This window comes from Dromiciops gliroides, chromosome 4 (assembly GCF_019393635.1).
Source record: "Dromiciops gliroides isolate mDroGli1 chromosome 4, mDroGli1.pri, whole genome shotgun sequence".
In the NCBI taxonomy this organism is placed as follows: domain Eukaryota; kingdom Metazoa; phylum Chordata; class Mammalia; order Microbiotheria; family Microbiotheriidae; genus Dromiciops; species Dromiciops gliroides.
In genome coordinates, this window is record NC_057864.1 from 229,088,459 (window position 1) to 229,111,611 (window position 23,153).

The 23,153-nt window shown below is 37.1% G+C and overlaps 1 protein-coding gene across 4 annotated transcripts in view; it reads left to right on the forward strand.

Annotated features, from left to right (window-relative positions):
• WDR45B (WD repeat domain 45B) overlaps positions 1–23,153 on the forward strand; it is a 94,667-nt gene that overhangs the window by 47,418 nt on the left and 24,096 nt on the right. For 2 of the 4 annotated variants that reach the window (XM_044005373.1, XM_044005370.1), the window contains exons 2-5: positions 8,280–8,354; positions 13,057–13,158; positions 19,123–19,210; positions 20,905–20,999. In XM_044005373.1, the coding sequence (XP_043861308.1) occupies positions 8,297–8,354; positions 13,057–13,158; positions 19,123–19,210; positions 20,905–20,999 (343 nt within the window). In that variant the 5' untranslated portion in view covers positions 8,280–8,296. Of the gene's footprint in view, positions 1–4,385; positions 4,441–8,279; positions 8,355–13,056; positions 13,159–19,122; positions 19,211–20,904; positions 21,000–23,153 lie in introns of all 4 variants that reach the window. The other 2 variants (XM_044005372.1, XM_044005374.1) reach the window with 2 other exon arrangements.

A 23,153-nucleotide genomic window follows, 5' to 3' on the forward strand; every position in this document is an offset into this window, starting at 1 on the left:
AGGAATGGATATTGTATCAAAAGCTCTTGCTTCTTTAAAGTTTTTGCTACTGATATGGTCAATTATGCTGATAGTTTTCCTAATACCGAACTAGTCCTGCATTCCTGGTATAAATTCCACCTGTTCATAGTGGATGATCTTTGTGATATTGCTACAGTCTACTTGATAGTTCTTTATTTAAAATTTTTGCATCAGTGTTCTGTGTCAAGATAATGGAATGTGGTAGATGAGGGGATTTAGCAGATACTCATGGGCCCACCTGGAGATTGATCTAAACTGATTGAATTGGGTGAGAGTAACTGACTGCTGACTTGCTTGTAAGCATATCTGGCTTGTACTTAAGAGGGTATTGTTCTCAGAAGCTAAAAGCTTTGAACTTTACATTGAGACCACCTTCAGGTCCAGTGAACCAGTGAATTTGAACGATGCTAGCCAATCAGCTTGAAGAGCCTCCCATTTCTGGGAGGAGAACATGAAGGAAGAAGTGAACGCTGGCAGAAGAGTTTTCTCTCTTTTGGTGTAAGACATTGGCATGGTGGCAGAGGACTTCAGAAGTAGGAGGTTTAGGAAGACTAGTGTTTCCATGCTATAAGAAAACTGTTCTCGATCTTTCTCTTTCTTTACTATCTTATATCATTTAATAAACCCTTAAAAAACCTAAACTCATTTATCAGTGATTTTAGCCAGTTTCCCCCCCAAACTGGGGGAGGGGCAGATTAGAACCAACATTTAGAATTTTAAATTACACAGTTCATTAGGAAAACTGGGTTATAATTTTCTTTCTCTGTTCTTTTTCTCTCCTTGGATTAGTTATCAAAACCATATTTGTATCGTAGAAGGAATTTGTAGGAATTCCTTTATCTGTTTTTCCATATAGTTTATATAGTATTGGGATTAATTATTCTTTAAATGTTTGCTAGAATTCACTTGCAATTCCATTTGGTCCTTGGGATTTTTTCTTAGGGACCTTATTTATGAATTTCTTTATGGCTGCTTGAAGTTATTTTCTCTTTGACCTGGAAGCTCTGGAATTTGGCTATAATAATATTACTGGGAATTTTCATTGTGGGATCTCTTTCAGGTGTTGATCAGTGGATTCTTTCAATTTCTATTTTACCCTCTGTTTCTAGGATATCAGGGCAGTTTTCCTTGATAAATTCTTGAAATATGATGTTTATGCCCTTTTTTGATCATGGCTTTTAAGAAATCCAGTAATTCTTAAAATATCCCTCCTAAATCTGTTTTCCAGATAATTTGTTTTTCTGATGAGATATTTCACATTTTCTTCTATTTTTCCCCATTCTTTTGACTTTGTTTTATTCTAATTTTTAAGGAATTATTTTCTTCAGAAAGATTTTCTACCTCTTCCAGTTGGCCAATTCTGCTTTTTGAGGAGTTATTTTCTGTAGCAATTTTTTGTCCCTCTTTTATGAAACTGTTAATTTTCTTTTCATAATTTTCTTCTATTCCTCTCATTTCTTCTATCTTATTTTATTTTTAAAATAATTTTTTCCTTTAAAAAAATTGCTTTCTTTAATTCTTCCAGGAATTCTTGTTGGGCTTGTGTCCAGTCTGCATTTTTTTTTCTTTTGAAACTTTGCTTGTAGATGTTTTTATGTCATTTCCTTCTCATGTTGTGTCTTGAGCTTCTGTGTCTCCATAGTAACTTTATTGTCAGTCTGTTTTTACTAGCTTATTTTTTTGACTTTGAACTTCATGTTTGAGTTGGGTTCTGCTCACTTCTAGGGGTGGGGAAGGTCACTATCCCATGTTTGAGTCTTTTTTGCCTTGTTTTCACAGCTGGTTCTGGGGGGTTTTCAAGTTTTTATGCTGCACTCTGGGGAGAGGTGTCACTGTTCTCCTGGTCTGCTTTCTGGTCCTTACCCTGCTCCCTTGTGACAGCAAGCACCAGTGCTCCTCTGTGCTCTGAAGCTGCTATCAGGAACTGGAGCTTCTGCCCTGGAACTGGAACCATGCTCCCTTGGGACCCAAATGCTTCTCTCCACATTGTAACTGTGACCCACAACTGAGTAATCAACATGGAGTTGCCAAGTCTCTACCAAGAGCCTGTGTTAGGGATCCCTTGTAATCTCTTTCTAACAATTGTCAGATCCCCTTACTGTCTCTGGGTGGTGATACCTCCTGAAGCTGTTACTACTTCTGCTTCTGCTGCTACTGCCTCTGTCCTTTCTACTGCTACACTCTCAAAGCACATACTTGGTAGTGTTGCCTCTATGGACAGTACCTCTCCACCCCGCTCCCTGCCCCACTCTACACTGTCATTGATCTTTCCTTCTGACCTTCCAAGTTGTCTTGGTCTGGAAAAGTGCCTCATCCTGACCTTTTGTTGGCTTTGCTACTCCAGAATTTAGTTTGATGTGATATTTTAAAGTTGTTTGGAGGAGAATGTTGGGAATTTGTTTATAATGCTCCCTCTAGTGTGTCATCATGACTGTTCTCCACAGTGAGTTCTGTGAAATTTACCTGGAAAAATAAGTTGGAGCTAGATTTTGAATGGTCTTTAATGCAAGCTGTATTTTATCCTGGAATTAATAGAGAATAATTGAAGGTTCTTAAGAAGGGGTTGGAGACATTATCTTAGCAGCTATGTGGAAGATGCATTGGAAAAGGGAAAGGCTGGAATATAGGAGTCCATTTAGGAAGCTGTTTAAATAGTTTGGTTGAGAGGGGATGAGGGGCTGGTGATGCTTAAGTGACTATGGAGAGAAAGGAGACAGATGCAAGAGATTTGCTTGTGGAATTGTTAAGACTTAATAAATTTAATGGAGGTTGAGAGAGGATAATGTCAAGGTTGTGAATTTCCTCTTAATAAAGAGTTTCAAAGAGTAGTGGGTGTAGAGGAATTAATGAGTTTTTTTTTCTGGTGAGTGCAAAATGTCTGAGACATCCAGGAGATGGAGAAACTAGCAGTTAGTAATAGAGACAGAAGGGGCAGAGTGTAATCTGCAGTATGAGAATTTCAGGGGTGGATTGAATTTCCAAAGTGAGGATGGTTCAGTAGAAGCTTGTAGAGCACAGGTATCAAACTCATAGCTGGGAATGCAACCAAAACCAGAATAAATGTAATGGGAAAATGTTTAACAAAACAAATTAAAATACAAGAAAAATAGTTAATTCGTAGATAACTAAGTCAATGTGCTACCTTCAGGGATCCAGTTTAATTTGAATTTTACACCATAGGTGTCTTTGAAGTCTAGAGAGTCAGAAGTGGAGCCTGGCGAAGAACAAATGGAAGGAATGGTCAACCGTGCCAAATTCAGCAGAGAGGTCAAGGAGGATGAAAGCTGAGAAAAGGCCATTACATTTTGCTATCAGCAGCGAGGGTGCAGTAGACATTAAGTAATATAAATTTGTATGGTACCTAGTTGACACAGTTGTGTCAATTTCTCTAGTTGTATTTGGCAGCACACTGGTATGAAGACAGAAGACTGGCTCTGGGTAGGGAGAGCCAGGAAGAAAAGAAAGAAAAGTAGCACTTTAAAGTTCTCATTGAAGAGCAAAAATATGCCTCAACAATTTCTTGAAAATCTCTATCTTTCGGATCAGAACAATGTTTTTGACAACTGACTAGTTGCTCTAGCTTTGGCCCTGTTTCATGGCTGGTTTTGAAGGCTTCTTTTTCTACCCATTTTAGTCTACTCTCCTATTTTGCTCTAACTCACTCCATCAGTGCTGCAGTTTTCTCTTACTCCCTTCCACAAACAGTAACACTGTCCTTCTTGCTGTTCCTTACATAGGATGTTTCATTTTCTTTCATTGTGCCTTTGCACTGACTCTCCCCATACCTGGAATATTCTTCTACCATACCTCTACCTCCTAGAATCCTGTAGGCTTTCTTTAAACCTTAGCTCAAATGTCAACTTCTTCTGTAGGTCATTCCTGATCCCCCCAGCTATTAGTCCCTTTTCCCTACTAGTTAACTTTCCATTTACTTTGTTTGTTTGTTTTTTTTAGTGAGGCAATTGGGGTTAAGTGACTTGCCCAGGGTCACACAGCTAGTAAAGTGTTAAGTGTCTGAGGCCGGATTTGAACTCAGGTACTCCTGACTCCAGGGCCGTTGCTCTATCCACTGTGCCACCTAGCTGCCCCTCCATTTACTTTGTCTATTTTGTATGTGCCTGTTTCTGTACATATTGTTTTCCCCATTCAAATTCAGGCTTCTTGAAGGCTGAGACTTTTTACTTTTTGTATCCCTAGTTTGGCTCAGTTCTTGGCATGCAGTCAGGGCTTAATCAACCAGCATTTACTGTTGTAATTACTATCAGTGATAACTAGCATTTATATAGTGCCTTAAGGTTTGCAAAACGCTTTACATATATATCTCATTTAACCCTCATAACAACATTATTATTCCCATTTTACAGGTGAGGACACTGAGGCACAGAGAGGATAAATGACTTGTCCAGGATCACACAACTAGTGAGTGTCTAAGACAGGATTTGAACTTGGGTCTTACTGACTCCAAGACCAGTACTCTTATCTGCTTGCCTAAATGCCTTACTTAACCAAATGCCAGGCACTGTGTTGAGCACTGGGAGGAAATGCAAAGAAAAAGCAAATACAATTCCTGCTCTCAAGGAGCTTACCTATTAATGGGGGAAATATGTACAATCATAGGTACAATATGGAGTAGATGGAAAGTCACCTTAGAGGGATAGATACCAGCAGCTGTATGATCTGGGAGGTGTTACCTGAAGAAGGCGGCAGTTGAGTTGAACTTAGAATTTTTTTTTGGTCAGAAAGAAGTTTATTTAAAGACACAGGTCTGGGATGCATTCTAAAGGAAAGGGTCCCAAATAGAGGAGCAAACAGACTTTTTATTTATTTTTCTTTCTGTTTTCAATATTAATAGTATTTTATTTTTTCCAGTTACATGTAAAGATAGATTTCATCATTTGTTTTGTTTATTTGTTTTTTCAGTGAGGCATTTGGGGTTAAGTGACTTGCCCAGAGTCACAAAGCTAGTAAGTGTTAAATGTCTGAGGCTGGATTTGAACTCAGGTACTCCTGAATCCAGGGCTGGTGCTCTATCCACTGCACCGCCTAGCTGCCCCATATCATTTGTTTTCATAAGATTTCTAGTTCCAAATTTTTCTCCCTCCTTTTCCTCCCCCCTCCCCCAAGACAGCAAGCAATCTGATATAGGTTATATATGTGCAATCACATTAAACATATTTCTACATTAGTCATGTTGTGAAAGAGGGATCAGAACAAAAGGGAAAAACCTCAAAAAAGAAAAAGGAGCCCCCCCGCCCCAAAGTAGAAACAGTATGGTTCAGTCTGCATTCAGATTCCACAGTTCTTTTTTTCTGGATGTGGAGAGCATTTTCCATCATGAGTCCTTTGGAATTGTCTTAGATCATTGTATTGCTGAGAAGAGCCAAGTCTATCACAGTTGATCATTGCCCAGTGTTGCTGTTACTGTGTACAATGTTCTCCTGGTTCTGCTCACTTCACTCAGCATCAGTCCACTTAAGTCTTTCCAGGTTTTTCTGAAATCTGCCTGCTCATTATTTCTTACAGCCCAATAGTATTCTATTACATTCATATAATACAACTTGTTCAGCTATTCCCCTCAGTTTCCAGTTCTTTGAAGCCACCACAGAGAGCTGCTATAAATGTTTTTGTACATGTGCGTCCTTTTCCTTTTTTTATGATCTCTTTGGGATACAGACCTAGTAGTATTGGGTCAAAGGGTATGCACAGCCCCATAGCTCTTTGGGCATAGTTCCAAATTGCTCTCCAGAATAGTTGGATCCGTTCACAACTCCACCAACAATGCATTAGTGGAGTTGAACTTAGTCTTGAAGGAAGCTAGGGATTCTAAGAGGAAATTCTAAGGTGAGGAAAGTGAAACAGAGACATCAGAGTAATGTAGGAACAGCAGCTAGGCTAGGATAGCTGCACTTGAGTGATGAATAAATATTTGTTGATTGATTTGTAGTTAACTCCTGATCATACTGGAGATTCTTCCAGTGTTTCTCCATTAAAAATAATGCTTCTTGATTTTTTTATAAGGTTTTTTGATTATATTATAGCACACATAGACTCAGGAAATGCTCTCTTAACTCCTATTTACAATGGCAGGCTAGTCTCTTACAGCACAGCTACATTCTACTACCCTGCACCCCCAACCCTCCCCCAAATTCCAGGTTAACCTCAAGGTGTTAGAGAGCATTTTGGTTTTTAGCTCATGAGCTCCCTAGGTGTTCTTGGCTATGATGGTCAGTCTATATCAATTTGCCAGACTAAATTAGCATTTAGAGAGGGAAATTAAGTGAACAATTAGTATTATAGACAGAAATACCGAAGTCAGGAGAATGAGTAGTTTTAGAGGGAAGCCCAATTTCTAGTGGATTCCTCAATCCACTAGAGTCATTATAGTAGGAAGTATAGTAGACATTATAGTAGGAAAAAAAGAGACATTGGACTTTCCTAAGAATTGTTTTATTCAGTCAGTAAGCATTTAGGAAGTACTTACTGTGACACTGTCATAAGCACTGGAGAAACAAAGAAAGGCAAACATGGTCTTTTTTTCTCATGGAGCTCTCACTTAGATGGAGACAGTTATGCAAAAAATTGTGTAGCGAAAAGGCATAGAGTCAAGGGATGGAGGTTGTGTTTGAGGAGTATATTGAAGAAAGTAAAGTGAAAGAAGACTGGAAAATTTTCTATTTGATCCTGATGGTAATAGGACCTACTGGAGTTTATTGAGTAGAGAGGGTGATGGTCAAACCTGTACTTTAGGAAGAACACTCTGGCAACTGAGGAGAGTAGATTGTAGTGGGGAGAGTCTGAAAGCAGTCCTGGTGTGAGGTGATGAGGGCTTACACCAGCATAGGTTGTATGAGTAGAGAAAAGGGGACCACATATGAGTGATGTTAATAGTAATAGGAAGTTGGGACAAAAGTAGGATTTTTAGAAATGATGAGTTCAGTTTTTAACATGTTGAGTTTGAAATGATTAAGGGACATTCAATTCAAGATGACTAAGAGGCAGTTTGTGATGGGAAACTGCAGCTCAGGATAGAGGTAGATAAATAGATCTGGGAGTCACTTTCTTTCCCACGTTCTCAGAGATTCTAAACTGGAAAGAACTATAGGGTTCATCTAAGAGATTTTCTCTCTCTTTTTTTTTCGGGGGGCACTGAGTGTTAAGTCACTTGTCCAGGGTCACACAGCTAGTAAGTGTCAAGTGTCTGAGGCTGGATTTGGATTCAGGTCCTCCTGCATCCAGGGCTGGCGCTCTATCCACTGTGCCACCTAGCTGCCCCCTGGGGTCACTTTCATAGAGATGATAATTGAAGTTACCAGTAATTAGAGAAATGCAAATAAAAACAACTCTGAGGTTTTACCTCACAGCCTTTAGATTGGTAAAGTTGACAAAAAGGAAAATGACAAATGTTAGAGGGGCTGTGGACAAACAAGTACATTATTCTTCTTCTGGTAGAGCTATCAACTGGTCTAGCCATTCTGAAAAGAAATTTGGAGCTATGCTCAAAAAGCTATTGAACAGTGCATACCTTTTGATCCAACTATACCACATACCCTAACGAGATTAAAGGGAGAGACGAGGAACCCACATATACAAAAATATTTATAGTAGTTCCGTTTGAGGTGTCAAAGAATTGAAGGGGAGCCCATCAATTCTGACATGTTAATGTTAGATGGGATATAATTGTGCTGTAAAAAATGAGAGGGCTGGTTTCACAGAAACTTGGGGAAGAGTTATATGAAATAATGTAGTGAAGTGAGCAGAACCAAGAGAGCAATTCATACAAAAATAACAATGTAAAGACATTAGACTCTGAAAGTGTGAGGTACTCTGATCAGTACCTTGATTATCACCTAATAATCACCTTGATTTCAGAAGATTTTGATGAAATGGATCTCTTATTTCCTGAGAGACATTTAAACTCAGTATAGATTGAGATATTTTTTGGACATGACTGCTGTGGGGATCTCTTATGCTTGGATATGTGTAGTTGGAACAGGGAATTTTGTTTTTCTTTCTATATGAGGGAAGGGCTGATTATCTTTTGAAATAAGTAATAATTTTAAAAAATGTTATGAACTAAATATTTGAGAAGCTGAATTCTAATTTACCCTTATAAGAGTATACTCTGATACTCTAATTTACTCTTATAAGACTCCTTTATTTTTCAGATTTCACATCTATTTTATTCTTTGGGCGTGATTTGATTAGTTAATAATCCCACAAAATCTATTCATATGCTTCTCTTTCATTTCTTGTTTTAGGTTGCTTTGCATGTGGTATGGAAAATGGATTCCGAGTCTACAATACTGATCCACTAAAAGAAAAAGAGAAACAAGGTGAGGAATGTGTGCCTTGAGTTCGTTTCTGCCTCCATTCTGAAAATCTCTTGATTTTTCCTGTTCAGATATTTCCCTGGAAGCTTTTCAAGTAAATGTTGTTTCCACATCTTCTTTGTGAACTTTGATGGAATTATTTTTTCTTTGCTTTTTCTCTCAAAACCTATTGACATCATCTTCCATTGTCTTCTCCTTTCCCCAGTGAGCGCCTACAGTGAGTCTGAAACCAGATATCTTGTAAGGGGTTAAGAAGAGAGTGAGAAACTCAAAATGGTTATATGATTTAGACAATAAGGATAATATCAGCGGCAGTTAGGTGGCACAGTGGAGTTGTGAAGACCTGAATTCAAATCTCATCTCAGACTCTTACTAGCTATGTGACCCTGGGCAAGTCATTTAACCCCAATTGTCTTAAATATCCAAGGCAGGTTAAATGACTTGCCCAGGGTCACACAGCTAATAAGTGTCAAGTGTCAAGTGTCGGAGGTTGTATTTGAACTCAGGTCCTCCTGAATCCAGGGCCGGTGCTTTATCCACTGCACCACCTAGCTTGCCCCCTCCTCATCACCTCTTGCTTAGATTATTGCAGTAGACTCCTAATTTTTTGCCCTGGTTTAAATATTTCTTTAAACTCTGATCTGACCATGTGACTCTCCTATGTGACCAACTCTCATGGCTATGGTGCCTCTAGGATAAAATTTAAACTTCTTCTGTTTAGCTTTTGATTTCCTTCACAACTTACACTCAACCTATTTTTCTTTTTCTGCACTCTGATGCAATTACCGTTGCATTATTTTCTGCCCCATTTACATTATACTGCATCTCTGGTCTCTTTGCCTTTGGGGTAATTAATATCTTCCTCATCTCTGCCTTCTTTCTCTTTTTTTTTAAAACACAGCTCAAGTACCACCTTCTATTCGAAGCTTTTCTTGATTCTCTCACTACTAATGCCCTCTCTCTCAAATTACCTTGTATTATATTACTTTGTAATTATTCTCTTTATTTTTTATTATCTCCTTTGTTACAATGTAAGTTAAGTTCCTTGTGAGTAGGGATTGTGTCATTTATTGTACTTTTATTTCTAGTGCCTTACATTCTGCCTGGCACATAGGCTCTTAATAAATGGTTGTTGATTGATTATAGTGTTTGTGTTTCATTTATTGTATTTGTATTCCTAGTGCTTTGTATTATGCTTATAAAATGAGTGAGGATCAAATCAAATGAAATACTTTGCAAATGTTAAAGTGCAGTTTAAATGCACTATATTATTGTTGCCCTATACAGTCATATGCTTTTTTGTGGGGTAATTAACAAAACAAATACCAAGGGATCTCTGTCTTAGTCCAGTTGTCCCCAAAGTAGGGGTAGGAAATGCTTAGGGAGCATGTCAGAGGTATGTGATCAACTAGTTGAAGAATTGGAAGCCAGGTTACATACCACCTTCTCTAACACAACTACATCTGTCCTTCTTCTTTAATCCTATATTCCTTTTCTCTTCTGTATAAGTTTTCAACTCCTGTCCTTTTAAGCCTGGTGTTTGTACCTCAGTTTAGTGATAACCTAAAGGAACTGCCACCCACACAGCTAACATGGGAAAATTTTGCCTCCAATTCCTTCTCCCAGATCACCTCTTGTGGAAGATTCCCTTTCAGAAGTCAAACTATGCTTACTTCCTCCCCCTTTCAGTTTTTGAGTGAGTCTCACAGGATGAGCAGGCACGGATGGATTAGGATCTGTATCACCCATCTTCCAAACTTCTCTATTTTCCTGGTCATCCAGGGCTCACAACTGCAGTGTCAATATTGAATCCTCATTCTTATCCATTCAACTGCCAAATATTTTAATTTCTTTGTCTACAACATGTCTTGCCTATATCACCTCTCTACCCACCATTCTAGTACAGGTCCTCATCCCTTCTTTTTTATTTCTTCAATATTTTAATATTTTTATTTAAAGTTTTGAGTTCCAAATTCTATCACTTTCTCCTTCCCTGGCCTCCCCCCTCCCTGAGGCAGTAAGCAAATATAGGTTATACGTGTGCAATTATGTAAAACATTGGTCATTTTATACAAGAAGACTTGAATAAAAGAAAAAGAATGAAAGTGAAAAATAGCATGATTCAGTCTGTATTCAGATGTAATATATCAAACATGTATATGTGTATATATGTATATGTACATACAAACACACACATATATATATAAACATATAAACATAAATATATTACTTCTTTCTCTGTGGGTGAATAGTGTGCTTCATCATTAATCCTTTGGGGTTGTCTTGGATCATTGTATTTCTGAGAATAGCTAAGTCATTCAAGTTCTTTGTCAAACAATATTGCCATTACTGTGTACAACATTTTCTTGGTTCTGTTTACTTCACTATGCATCAGTTCATGTAAGTCTTTGCAGGTTTTTCTGAAATCATTCTGCTCGTCATTTCTTTGTTTTGTTTTTGTTTTTGTTTTTGTAGGGCAGTGAGGGTTAAGTGACTTGCCCAGGGTCATATAGCTAGTAAGTGTCAAGTGTCTGAGGCTGGATTTGAACTCAGGTCCTCCTGAATCCAGGGTCGGTGTTTTATCCACTGTGTCGCCTAGCTGCCCCACGACTTTTCTTTTCTTTTTTTTTGTTTTTTTGCGGGGCAATGAGGGTTAAGTGACTTGCCCAGGGTCACACAACTAGTAAGTGTCAAGTGTCTGAAGCCAGATTTGAACTCAGGTTCTCCTGACTCCAGGGCTAGTGCTCTATCCATTGCACCACCTAGCTGCCCCTAATGGGCATCCTTTTGATTTCCAATTCTTAGCCACCAAAAAAAAAAAAAGAGCAGCTATAAATATTTTTGTACAAATAAGTCCTTTTCCCTTTTTTTATTCCAGGTACTTTTGTAGTCCTTGTGACTAAGTCATTCTTTTCTCTGGGCTGTACTTGAAACAATTGTTAGTTTTTCTCTTTTTCTGGATTTACTTCTTGGCTTCTAATCAATAATATTTCTTGTTTGTGTTTGAAATTTTCATGTGTTCAATTCTATTTCCAGGCCCAGTTTTTCTCTTAGGCTTTTGTGCTTATATAAGATTCCACTTTTTCCTGTACTCATGGATGGCTGTGGTTCTTGTCTGTCCTATGGCAACAATGCCACTGTCTCTACAATTCTTGATTTGGTAGCTTAAATTAGTCCCACTTTCTGTAGGAATATCTTTTTCTAGTTCTCTCTTGGTGGTTTGATGCTGATTTTGGTGTTGGCCTCCTTCTTACACAAGTATAAGTATTTCTATCTTAAAATACATGAGGAAATGGAGACTTAAAGAAGTATTAGATCCAGGACTTTAGTTCTTTTGATTTTTATACCAGTTATCGTTTTATACTATAATCTCTTCTGTAAAGATAGGCCCAAATTAATTTTTTCCTCTGTCTCTATGTCTTTTAAGTATTTTGGTTCCTTTGGTATTTTGGTTTTTGTTATTGAATTAAAATATTTAACAGATTAAGTGAATTAAGTTGTTATAATTTGTCCAGTCTTGTGTTCTGAACACAGTAAATAAATGATATCAGGAATAAAAATTGTTTTTAAAATCACTCTCCTGAAATGACCTGAAATTTGTTCATGAGAATTCTCTTGAATTTGTCCCCTTCTTTCTACTTTCTACAAATTCACAAATTCAAACACAAATAAGCACAACCATGCTAGTCCCTTTAAACCCTTGTTACCTCTCAAATGCACTATTGCCTTCTAACTGCCTTCTCCCCATCTGTTTATCCCCAATCTCTTCCCTTTCCAATTCATCTTCTCACAGCTCCCAAAGAATCATAAAATTTTTTTGGCATGTAGGACATCTGGAAATTTGCTTGATTTTTCCTTTTATACAGTTAATTGGTAATTTTAAATATGTTTAAAGATGTGTTTTATTTGATAGGAGATACAATTTGTATTTAAGACATGTCTTGGAGGTTCTCATAAGACAATTAGATGTTACTCTGTTTTTTTGCCCCCCAAATTACATGTAAATACAAATTTTGATATAAAAATATTTTTTAAGACTTTGTGTTCCAAATTCTCTTCCTCCCTCCAGGCTCCCCCCCTCCAACCCCCCCTAAAGTACTCAAGCATTTCAATATAAGCTATACATGAGCAGTCATGTAAAACATTTCCACATTATTAGGCAGGTTTTAAAAGAAAACAGACAAAAACAAAACTTCAGATAAAGGAACTAACAAAAAAATTTATGCTTCAATCTACATTCATATACCATAAGTTCCTCTCTCTGTAGATGGACTGCATTTTTCATGGGTTGTCTTGGATCATTGCATTGCTGAAAATAACCAAGTCATTCACAGCAGATCATCTTATGGTATTACTGTTATTTTGTATGCAGTACATTTCACGTTGCATCAACTCATGTAGATGTTACTCTTAATATATTGTCTAAATAGAAAATTTTTATAAATACTCTAACCATGCTTCTGATGTGGTTTATGTTTCTTTTTCATTATTTGTATTTTTCTTTATTATTTTAGTGCTAAGTACCACTGATATTACCAATATCAAAAATTTGGTCCTTCTCATACTGTCCCCACCCCCTCCCCAAATTCTAGTCTGTCTTTCTCTTTGAAGAATAAGAATGCAATAGTGGACATTGCATGTGTGTCTATTAAACTGAAGCATTGAGTATGACATATTTTAACTTTAAAAAAAAAATTTGTTTCAGAATTCCTTGAAGGAGGAGTTGGCCATGTGGAAATGTTGTTCCGTTGCAACTATTTAGCATTAGTTGGTGGTGGAAAAAAGCCGAAATATCCCCCCAACAAAGGTATAATAGTTATACATTTAAGAATTTCTTACATTGTACATTATTTTCATTGTATAATACTATTTAACTTTCAAGGTGCTATCACTTCTCTTTTCTTGTTTTATCCTTAGAGTAAACCTGTGTCATGATTGAATTTTAACAAAAGAGTAATTGAGACAGATCTCTGAGCAAGATGACATTTATTAGCAAGGCCATGTTACCTGTCAATAAATGGATCAATGGCTTGCCTCCATTAATGGCAAAGACCCTAAGCAAAAGAACAGTTTCCCTTATATAGGTTTTGGGAAGTACAGAACAAAGAACAGAGTAGTATATTGTGGAATTGAGGGCAACATGATTGGTTACAGAACTGAGGCATAGAGAATACCATGATTGGTTGGAAGTTTGGTAATGGGGGATAGCAACAACTGCCCTTCTATCATGAGACTGAGAGGTGCTCATTGTTTGAGTCCAGGTCCAAGATAGTGGCCCAGACTTCTGGACAACAAACAAGACATCCTTGAAGAATAGTTTGGTGGAGTAAAGCTGTCAGGCCCCGCTCCCTTTCTGTTCACCAAGGTTAGCAAAATTCTTTGTGGTAAGAACAGATGGGTTTAAAAGTTTAACCCATTACAGGCCAGCTGAACTCTGAAGTAAGTTCAGAGACAGAGAAATAAGTCTTAAGCAATTACAGGACAAAAACAGTTACTTATAAATAGGGTCAAGAAAAAAATGATACAAGTTTAATTTTAATCTCACCTGTGAGGTACCAAAGAGCTAGGAAAAAAGAAAAGTATCTAGTTTCTTTGCTGTCTCTAGGAAAATCAGTTATAGGTTAACAATTAATTCCTACACTGACATAATGTATGGGTCATTTTTTATTTGGTAAGTCAGTGCCCTTGATTTTTTTTTAAAACAGGAATCCTTTTTTATAAAATAAATTAGGAAAATAATAGCCATATGTAAGTAAAAAGCTTAACTTGATGGGTTTTTTTTTTGGTAGGCATAAAAGTTTCAACTTAATTGAGAATTTAAATTGTTAACAGTGAATATCAGGTTTTTTTGAACATAACAGGCAAGCTTTATATTCAATATTTAATTCTGTGTAACTAGGAAGTAGAGTAGGAAAGAGGAATTTGAAGGAAAAGAGGGCAAATGAGAGAGGGGAGGGGGAGAGAGAGAGAGAGAACCAAAGATGTGAGGAAGAGAAATAGAGATGCATGAACACAGGAGTATAGACCAGATGAGTTATACTTGGAAGTATTTTGCTCTAGTTTATATCCTACTCTTAATTTCTTGTGTCTTGATTTTTTTTTTGTTAGTTCCTTAACTGCTGCTCACAACTATTCAGGTATTTTTTTAAACCACTGGAAGTTCTGTTCTAAATCCTTGGGTTGCCCTGATAGCTGGATGAAATGAAGTTGAATGGTTGGGTTCCTCATTATTAATTTTAAGCCAAATTTAGAATGATTTCATAGAGTTTTTGAGGCATTTATGTGGTAAAGTAAATAGGATGCTGAACCTGGAGAGCATGGAAGACCTGAGTTCAAATCTAGCCTCATAGACACTTAATAGCTATGTGACCCTGGGCAAATCATTTAACCCTGTCTACCTCAATTTCTTCATTGTAAAATTGTGATAATAATAGCATCTGCCTTCTAGGGGTGTTGTCAAATGAGAAAATATAAATGTGTGTTTCCTTCCTTTTATCTCTCTTAAATAATTGTAGTCAGAGAGAGTCAGCACAGTGTGAAAGGTTGGGCATGGAATCTGGAATTACAGAGTTCAAGTTCTGTCTTTGACATATATTAGCTTTGTAACCTTGGGCAAGTCATTTAGCTTTTTAGTGCTTTGGGTTATTTTTTAAGTCTATAATTTATAGGCAAGTTGTAGACCTGTAACAATAGAAGGAATTTTTGTACTGGGAGTTCTGAAGAAAAAGTGAGAAAATTACAACTCTGGGAAAAATCATTATGGTAATTGAGAAAGGAAGCTATTTAATTCTTTGAAAATGAGGTGTCTCGCATGTCATCAGTGTTCAACTTCTTTTTCCAGATGATTTCTAAAGCATTTGATGCAGACTTATTTGTAGTATACAGACCTAATTGTAATGTGCTGCACACTAGTGCTCCTTAGCATGATTCTAAAGATGTAGTGCAGCAAAAAGAGAACATACCTTTATGAAGTTTCTTTGAGTTTGGTCAAATAATCAAGTAAATGAGAGGTATAAATTGTAGAAAACCACCCTAACTTTGGTCTAGGGGGCAAGTAAATTATTCCCTCTTTCTTATACTTTTTCTTACTTTGTTCCTGTTTTCCTGTATTTCAGGGATCAGTGCCAAATATTAGCTCTTTTTTCATAATCCTGTAAGAAGGACTTTGTTCTTTCATTCTGTTCTAAAACATGATACTACCTCCTTCATTCCCTGATTGGGACGTGGGGCAGTTTAGGAGTCCGGAATGGACAGGTCCAGAATGGAGCCAGCTACAACCAGGTCACAGAACTCACTGTTAAAATGTTGGTGTGAACATTCATATCTTGGAAATCAGAAATTAACCAGCACTAGAAATCAGGGCTTGATTTGTTGTTTTGTTAACCCAAAGCTGCTTCCCTTGATGTAATTCATTCATTCATTCATCCTTCCATCCTTCCTTCCCTCCTTCCTTTCTTTATGTTTGTTTTGTAGGGCAGTGAGGGTTAAGTGACTTGCAATTTTAACAAGCAATGGTGTATGTGTGTGTGTAGGGATAAGGAGAGGATGGGCACAGACTTCTTATAGTAATGGGTTTGTATTTGCAAGAACAAAGATAGGAAAGGGATACAGATGGGAAGAGAATTATGATGTTCATATATCCTCTTGATATAAGAAATATTACATCAAGGGGCAGCTCGGTGGCACAGTGGATAAAGCACCAGCCCTGGATTCAGGAGTACCTGAGTTCAAATCTGGCCTCACACATTTGATACTTACTAGCTATGTGACCCTGGGCAAGTCACTTAACCCCGATTGCCTCACTTTAAAAAAAAAAAGAGATCATTAGCAAGTTTGTATCTTAATTTGAATGATGAAATAAAGAAGCCATACTGTGGAGAATAAAGAGACTGAGATAAAAGGAAATGGAAGACTTTTTACAAGAAGTTTAGCTACAAAAAGAAGGAGACATATGGGATAATAGTGGATAATAGATGAATCAAGTAAAGATTTTTTGAGAATGAGGGAGAGTATGGTCATGTTTGTAGGCAGTAGGAAAGCAGTCAGGAGACAGGATAGAGAGAAGATAAGTTAGAGAGTGGAGATAATAGAAGGAGCAAATTAAGGTGAAATGGAATCACTTGTGCATGGAGAAGGGTTTGCCTTGGCAAGGAAAGGGGAAATGAAAGATAGTGGAAGAAAACATCTAAATGATGTGGGATAAAAAAAGAGGGGAGACAATGGAACTTTTGGAGAGTGCCTTTAATTTCTTCATTAAAATATGAGTATCACAGCTGAGAAATTTGGGAGAAAGGGAGGTTGGAGGAAGGATGAAAATGTTTGGAAAAGCTGTGAGTGGGATAGTGCAATTAGAGAGGTGTAAAAAGATTTCAGCATTGCAGCAATGAGGACCACTTGACATTATGTAACATAAATTTGTAGTAGATCCAGTCAGCTCACTTTCATAACTTTTCTCCTGCTTCATTGGCCAGCATATGAGTAGGAGTTATGGTGGGACTGAGGCTTAGCAAGGGTAGGGTAGCAATAGGAAAAATAGGGCAAAGGATTCAAGAGCACAGTATAAAGCTGAACAAGTTCACTGAAGTATTGGGAAGGGAGGAAAGTGTACTTAGATCAGGGATAGCTAGTTCTCTGAGCCAGGGCAGTTAAGGGGGCAGTGGATAGAGCACTAGCTTTGGAGTCTGGAAGACCTGAGTTCAACTCTAACCTCAATTAAAAGCTGTGTGACCCTACACAAGTCACTTAACCCTATTCGTCTCAGGTTCCTCATCTTAATAATAAAAATAAGCTAGAGAAGGAAATGGCAAATCACTCCAGTATGTTTGCCAAGAAAACTCCAAATGGGGTCTTAAAGAGTCAGACATGCCTGAAACTACTAAAGAACAACAAAGAAGAAAGTTACTTCTGTGTACAATGTAAATCAACTACAGGTCAGATATTTATTTTTTCCATACCAAAGAAAAGCTAAACATGAAAGACTCTTACAGGTATGCATTAACAAAGACTTAAGACAAGCAGCAGTCCAGTAATATAACTACAGTTATGCCACATAACTGAAACACCTGAACAACAATAAAAGCCATCTCTTGGGAGAGAACTAAGGGGTCTAGGGTCACAGTGAGGTCAAAAATGAGGCTTGAAGTTGCTAGGCAGAGATAACAGTAGATTCTGATAAGATAAAGGAATTTTTGAGCTCTTGAATGTGGAATGGTAATTTGTGTCTCACGGCAAGATCTAGGCTATGACCATCTCTTGTATAGCTGAGGTAGTGTGGAGAAGTATGTTATAGGAAATGAAAAAGTTGAGAATATGTGATGTTAGAGTGTGTCAGGGAATATCAGTATGTAAATTGAAGGTCTCTAGCATATGGGCATGGTTTGAGGAGGAGAGAGACTGTGAGTCAGGCTCTGAACTCTGAGGAAAGAAGGGGTATATCCTGGAGGTCAGTAGACCAGAATTTTTATTGGATGGTAGATACAGATTAAGTGAACCTCAAAGGTGGTTGTTGTTGTTTGTCCTTCATTTCTTGAAGAGGACTGTGACATATGTCACGACTTGAATTTAAGTGAGGAAATCACCAGTCTCACTTTCTTTTCCAGAGACAGCTGGGTCCAGTGGCAAGATATATTATCAGAACAACTGGAGATGGTCCTGGATGTTTAAGGCAATTGGGATTAAGTGACTTGCCCAGGGTCACACAGCTAGCAACTGTCTGAGGTCAGATTTGAACTCAGGTCCTCCCAACTTCAGGGCCAGTGGTCTATCCACTGTGCTGCCTAGCTGCCCTGAATCTCATATGGAGGAGAATGATGAAGGTAGAGGGAATGCCTTGAAGTTATAATGGGGAGTAAAGAGAGTGTTCTAAAACCTTGAATCAAGAGGAATGATTGAAACTGCAACCAGTGGTGGAGAGGGTGGTTAAGCTGCCTTTTCCTTAGGAGAAAGCCAAAACTCAGTAAGAGCCAGAAGATGAAAGGAATGGGAAAGGGAAAGATTTAAGATGAAAATAAGTTTGTTACCTTTTAGTGTGTGTTTTAGAGAGCACATTGCAAAGTACTTTAGAGTATAACATTGGGAGAAGGGGGTATTTGAGGGGGATGGGAATAAGGGAGTGAGCAGTAGGGGATGGAGAATAGCATTGTATAAAGAAAATCATGGGTTCAGAATCATTGGAATGAGGAGGGTATGACAGCAGAATTTATTAATCATTGCCAAATAAGTTCAGGAGGGTTATTAATATCATTAGGGGGTTTGGCTTCAGAGTGGTGTCCTCTTGGGATATTAGACAGCTGAGGCAAGGATACCAGTGGGGGGACTTGATGTTTCTGCCCTATATGATGTACATAGTTATTTGTATGTATTCTCCACCATTAGAAATTAGAATGTGAGCATATTCATGACAAGGACTATGTTCTCACTTACACATACATACACACATACATGTATATTGTACATGTGTATGTATGTATCTCATATACATAGTTATATATTTAACTAAGTGACTTGCCCAGGGTCACCCAGGTATTAAGTGTCTGACACTGGATTTGAATTCACGTCCTCCTGATTCCAGGGCTGCTGCTCTATCTACCCAGCTTCCTACATGCACACACACTTGTTTTCTCCACAATTAGAATGTGAGTACCTCAGGGTATAAACCTTAGTTTATGCCTTCACATTGAATGGCTTGGGCTTCAGAAGTAACATTATGACGAAACATGGCCAATTATAACTTAATAATTATTGTATTAATAAGATATTTCTGATATTTCAGTGATGATATGGGATGATCTAAAAAAGAAGACGGTTATTGAAATAGAATTTTCTACAGAAGTCAAAGCAGTCAAACTGCGACGAGACAGGTAGGCTTAGTATGCATTTTAAAATATAATGCAACATTTCTTCTCTGTGAAGACAGCTGAAATATTTATATATGAGGAGGAAAAATTGTAAAAATCCTTGTTAACTATTCATTAAATTTCATCCAGTTGTAGTTTAAGGCTCCAAGAGACTATATACAAATGTCTTTACAATGGTGTTTTATGGAAAGCACTGATATTCAGCAATAATTTTGGAGGAACATAATTGATAGATCTCTACAGTATGATAAGGGTAAGAAATTGTTTCAGATTAAGGGTAAATAAAAATGTAAAAAATATTTGTTGGGAAGGGATTCTTGAATCTCAACAATGAGTCAGAATTTAAGCAGTGAAAACCTTGAATAAAAATATAATTTTAATTGGAGTTTAGAATGTGTTGGTTTTTCTAAGTGTGCTGAACAAGAGACATGATGAAACTTCATTAATTTACAAATTCCACCAATTTCTTACTAATTTCACACATGGGCCAGAGTTTATCTATACAATTTCTTTTGGAGGTGGGGTAGCAAAATTGCTAATGTAGTTACTGTAAATGTTAACTTTTTAAAAAAATGTTTTAACTTGTTAAATATTAAGTTATTTTGTCAAAAAATCTGTCTAGACAATGGCTTTTGTGATAATAAATTATTCTTAGTCTCTATGAGCATTTAAAAGAGAGATACATGTATATGTATAAGGTTAAAAAAATGCATGTATTACATGAATTAAAAAGATAGAGTGTATATACATCTCAATACATGGATCCATCTCTCTCTCTCTCTCTCTCTCTCTCTCTCTCTCTCTCTCTCTCTCTCCCCCTCTCTCCCTCTCCCCCTCTCCCCCCCACTTCTATTTCTCTTTACCTTTGATCTGAAATGATTTCATACACTTATCATAGTGTAGAGCTGAACCAATTATTCTCCTGCAAGATTATTTCTGAAAACCAGATAGTGTTTTCCATGAAACACCATAAATAAAACATAGCTATCCAGATGTATGTTTGTATAAATATACACACATAGAGGTATCTGTATGGATATATAATAAATATAGCTATACATATCTGTACACTTTGTGTGTATAACTGTAGCTATATAGATATGGACATAACTTTGCAAATACATAGATAAAATTGTCTATACACATATGTATATCTATACATACAGAGATTCTTATAGGGGCCTTAAAAGCTGAAGATCTGTGTGGATGTATGTATATGTACATATATATGTGTATTTTTATATAGTATGCATGTGTGTATGTATGTATCAATCCATGTATCCCTGTTAGGATTATTTTATAGATGATTTTTTTTTTTAAGTGAGGCAATTGGGGTTAAGTGACTTGCCCAGGGTCACACAGCTAGTAAGTGTTAAGTGTCTGAGGCCAGATTTGAACTCAGGTACTCCTGACTCCAGGGCCAGTGCTCTATCCACTGTGCCACCTAGCTGGCCCCTAGATGGAATTTTAAAGTAATCAAATAACATTTCTTTGAAAAATTTTCTATGACTGAGATTTTAAACTAAATCAGTCTGCCCAGAAGAATTGTTGAGATTTTATTCTAACTCAAGATATTTTTCTTTTAATATATATTGTGTGTGTGGTGTGTTTGAATTTGAAAGACAAAACCCAAGAATTGACTCTTTGACTCGAATTTAATTTTTGAAGAAGAAATTAGGTAACGTTTTTTGTTTCAGAATTGTGGTGGTTTTGGACTCGATGATTAAGGTGTTTACTTTCACACATAATCCACATCAGTTGCATGTCTTTGAAACCTGCTACAACCCTAAGGGTAAGTTGTATGTGCTATATAATTTATAATGCCTTTTATTTGTGTGAATATTTGTGTGTATGACTGTTTGACCATAAGTACTTCCCTACTCATTAAACTTTAGTGGCTCCCTGATACCTCCAGGATCAAATATAAAGTCCTCTGGCAGTTAAAACCCTTCATAACCAGGGCTCTTTCTATCTTTCCAGTCTTCTTATACTTTCTTCCATGCTCTTTATGATCCAGTTACTCTGGCATACTTGCTTTTGCCCATATATGACATTCCATCTACTGTTTCTAACTGCTTGGGCCATCCCCTATACCTGAAATGCTCTTCCTTTTTATCCTTCTCTCTTAGTTTTTCCAGTTACCTTCAATATAATTATAATTATTATAAAGGGAAGGCCCTTACTATGTGCCAGGCACTGTGCTAAGCATTTGAGGATATATAAGGAAAGTAATATAATGGAATTTCTCTTTTTATCTCTTCCTGTTGGGTTTTGTTAGTTGAACTGACCCAAGTTGAGTAGGTCATAGAGCCACTATGTGTTGGAGGTAGAATATGTCTTTGTGAAAAAGAGGCCATCTCTCTATCCAGTATCACTTAGGGCTTTCCCACGTTTTTTAGATGTTCTTTCTCAGCTGGAAAGTCTACAAAATTGATCTTAACACAACTTTAAATACTTTGCCAATAACCAAATCAAATAATGAAAGTTAGCTCAAAAACATATGTCTAATGAAATTCAGAATCTTTTAGAGATTTTACAATTATAGATTGTCCAGTTGTTACATAAGAAACTCAGATACAATAAAAATAAAAATTAGAACCCCAATTTTTTCTATTTAACATTATTTCAATCTTCCTTGTTAAGGATGGGATTCCCACTAAGGAATTTCAGACTCCTATTTATAAGATGTACTCCAATACAAAATCACAATCATATAAAAGTTGTCAGATTAACTTCAGTTGTAATAACTTCTAACAAAAGTGGATGTCTTTAAGGCATTTGCAAAAGAGTCCACAAGTTATGCTTATATATCCTTCTTTAATACAGGACTGAGACAGTTGTGATTTTAACTAAGAAAAGGATTCATATCCTGGCTTCATCATTCTTTGCATAATTGTCCTCATGCCATTATGAGAAATTAAAGAATCTAACATAGCTGGTAACAGATGTCAAAGCCAAATCCAGTACTGTTTTCATCAAAGGACATCTGAGATGATTATAGGAAATTATAAAAAAAAAAAGGGTAAGTAAATTATAGTAAGGGAGAATAAATTGTTCCCAAACTTCATAACAGTTCCAGGCAAAAGTTTTGCAAACAGCCAGGTGTATTGAGTCAGGCTCAAAGTCAACTATTGTCAGATGTGTCTCCACTCCATATTGGGGGAATTAAGTCAGGAGAATCCTACCTTAGCCCTTGCCAAAGTTGTTCTCCCAGCCTTTCCCATGACAGTCCACTATCTGTGATTCATGCATGTAAAACCTCTCAGGGTTGCTGGCACCATGGCTGCTCAGTAGTATTGTAGTATATCTACAGTTTGCTTCAATCTGCATTCAGACTCCATGGTTTTTTTTCTGAACGTGGAGAGCATTTTCCACCAGAAGTCTTTTGGTGTTGTCTTGTATCATTGCATTACTGAGAAGAGTTAAGTCTGTCACAGTTGATCATCACACAGTGTTGTTGATACTATGTACAATGTTCTCTTGCTTCTGCCCATTTCACTCATCAATTCATGTAAGTCTTTCCAGGTTTTTCTGAAATCCATCTGCTTATCATTTCTTACAGCACAATAGTATTCCATTACATTCATATACCACAACTTGATATACCCCAGTTGATGGGCATCCCATCAGTTTCCAATTTTTTGCTACCACAGAAAGAGCAGCTATAAATATTTTTGTACATGTGGGTCCTTTTCCCTTTTTTTATGATCTCTTTGGGATATAGACCCAGTAGTGGTATTGTTGGGTCAAAGGATATGCAGAGTTTTTATAGCCCTTTGGGCATAGTTCCAAATTGCTTTCCAGAATGGTTGGATCAGTTTACAACTCCACCAGCAGTGCATTAGTGTTCCAATTTTCCCACATCTTCACCAACATTTATATGAAGAGTTTTGAACATCCAATAGAGGATTTTGTATTTAATCCTGGATGTGATAGCCACTAAAGT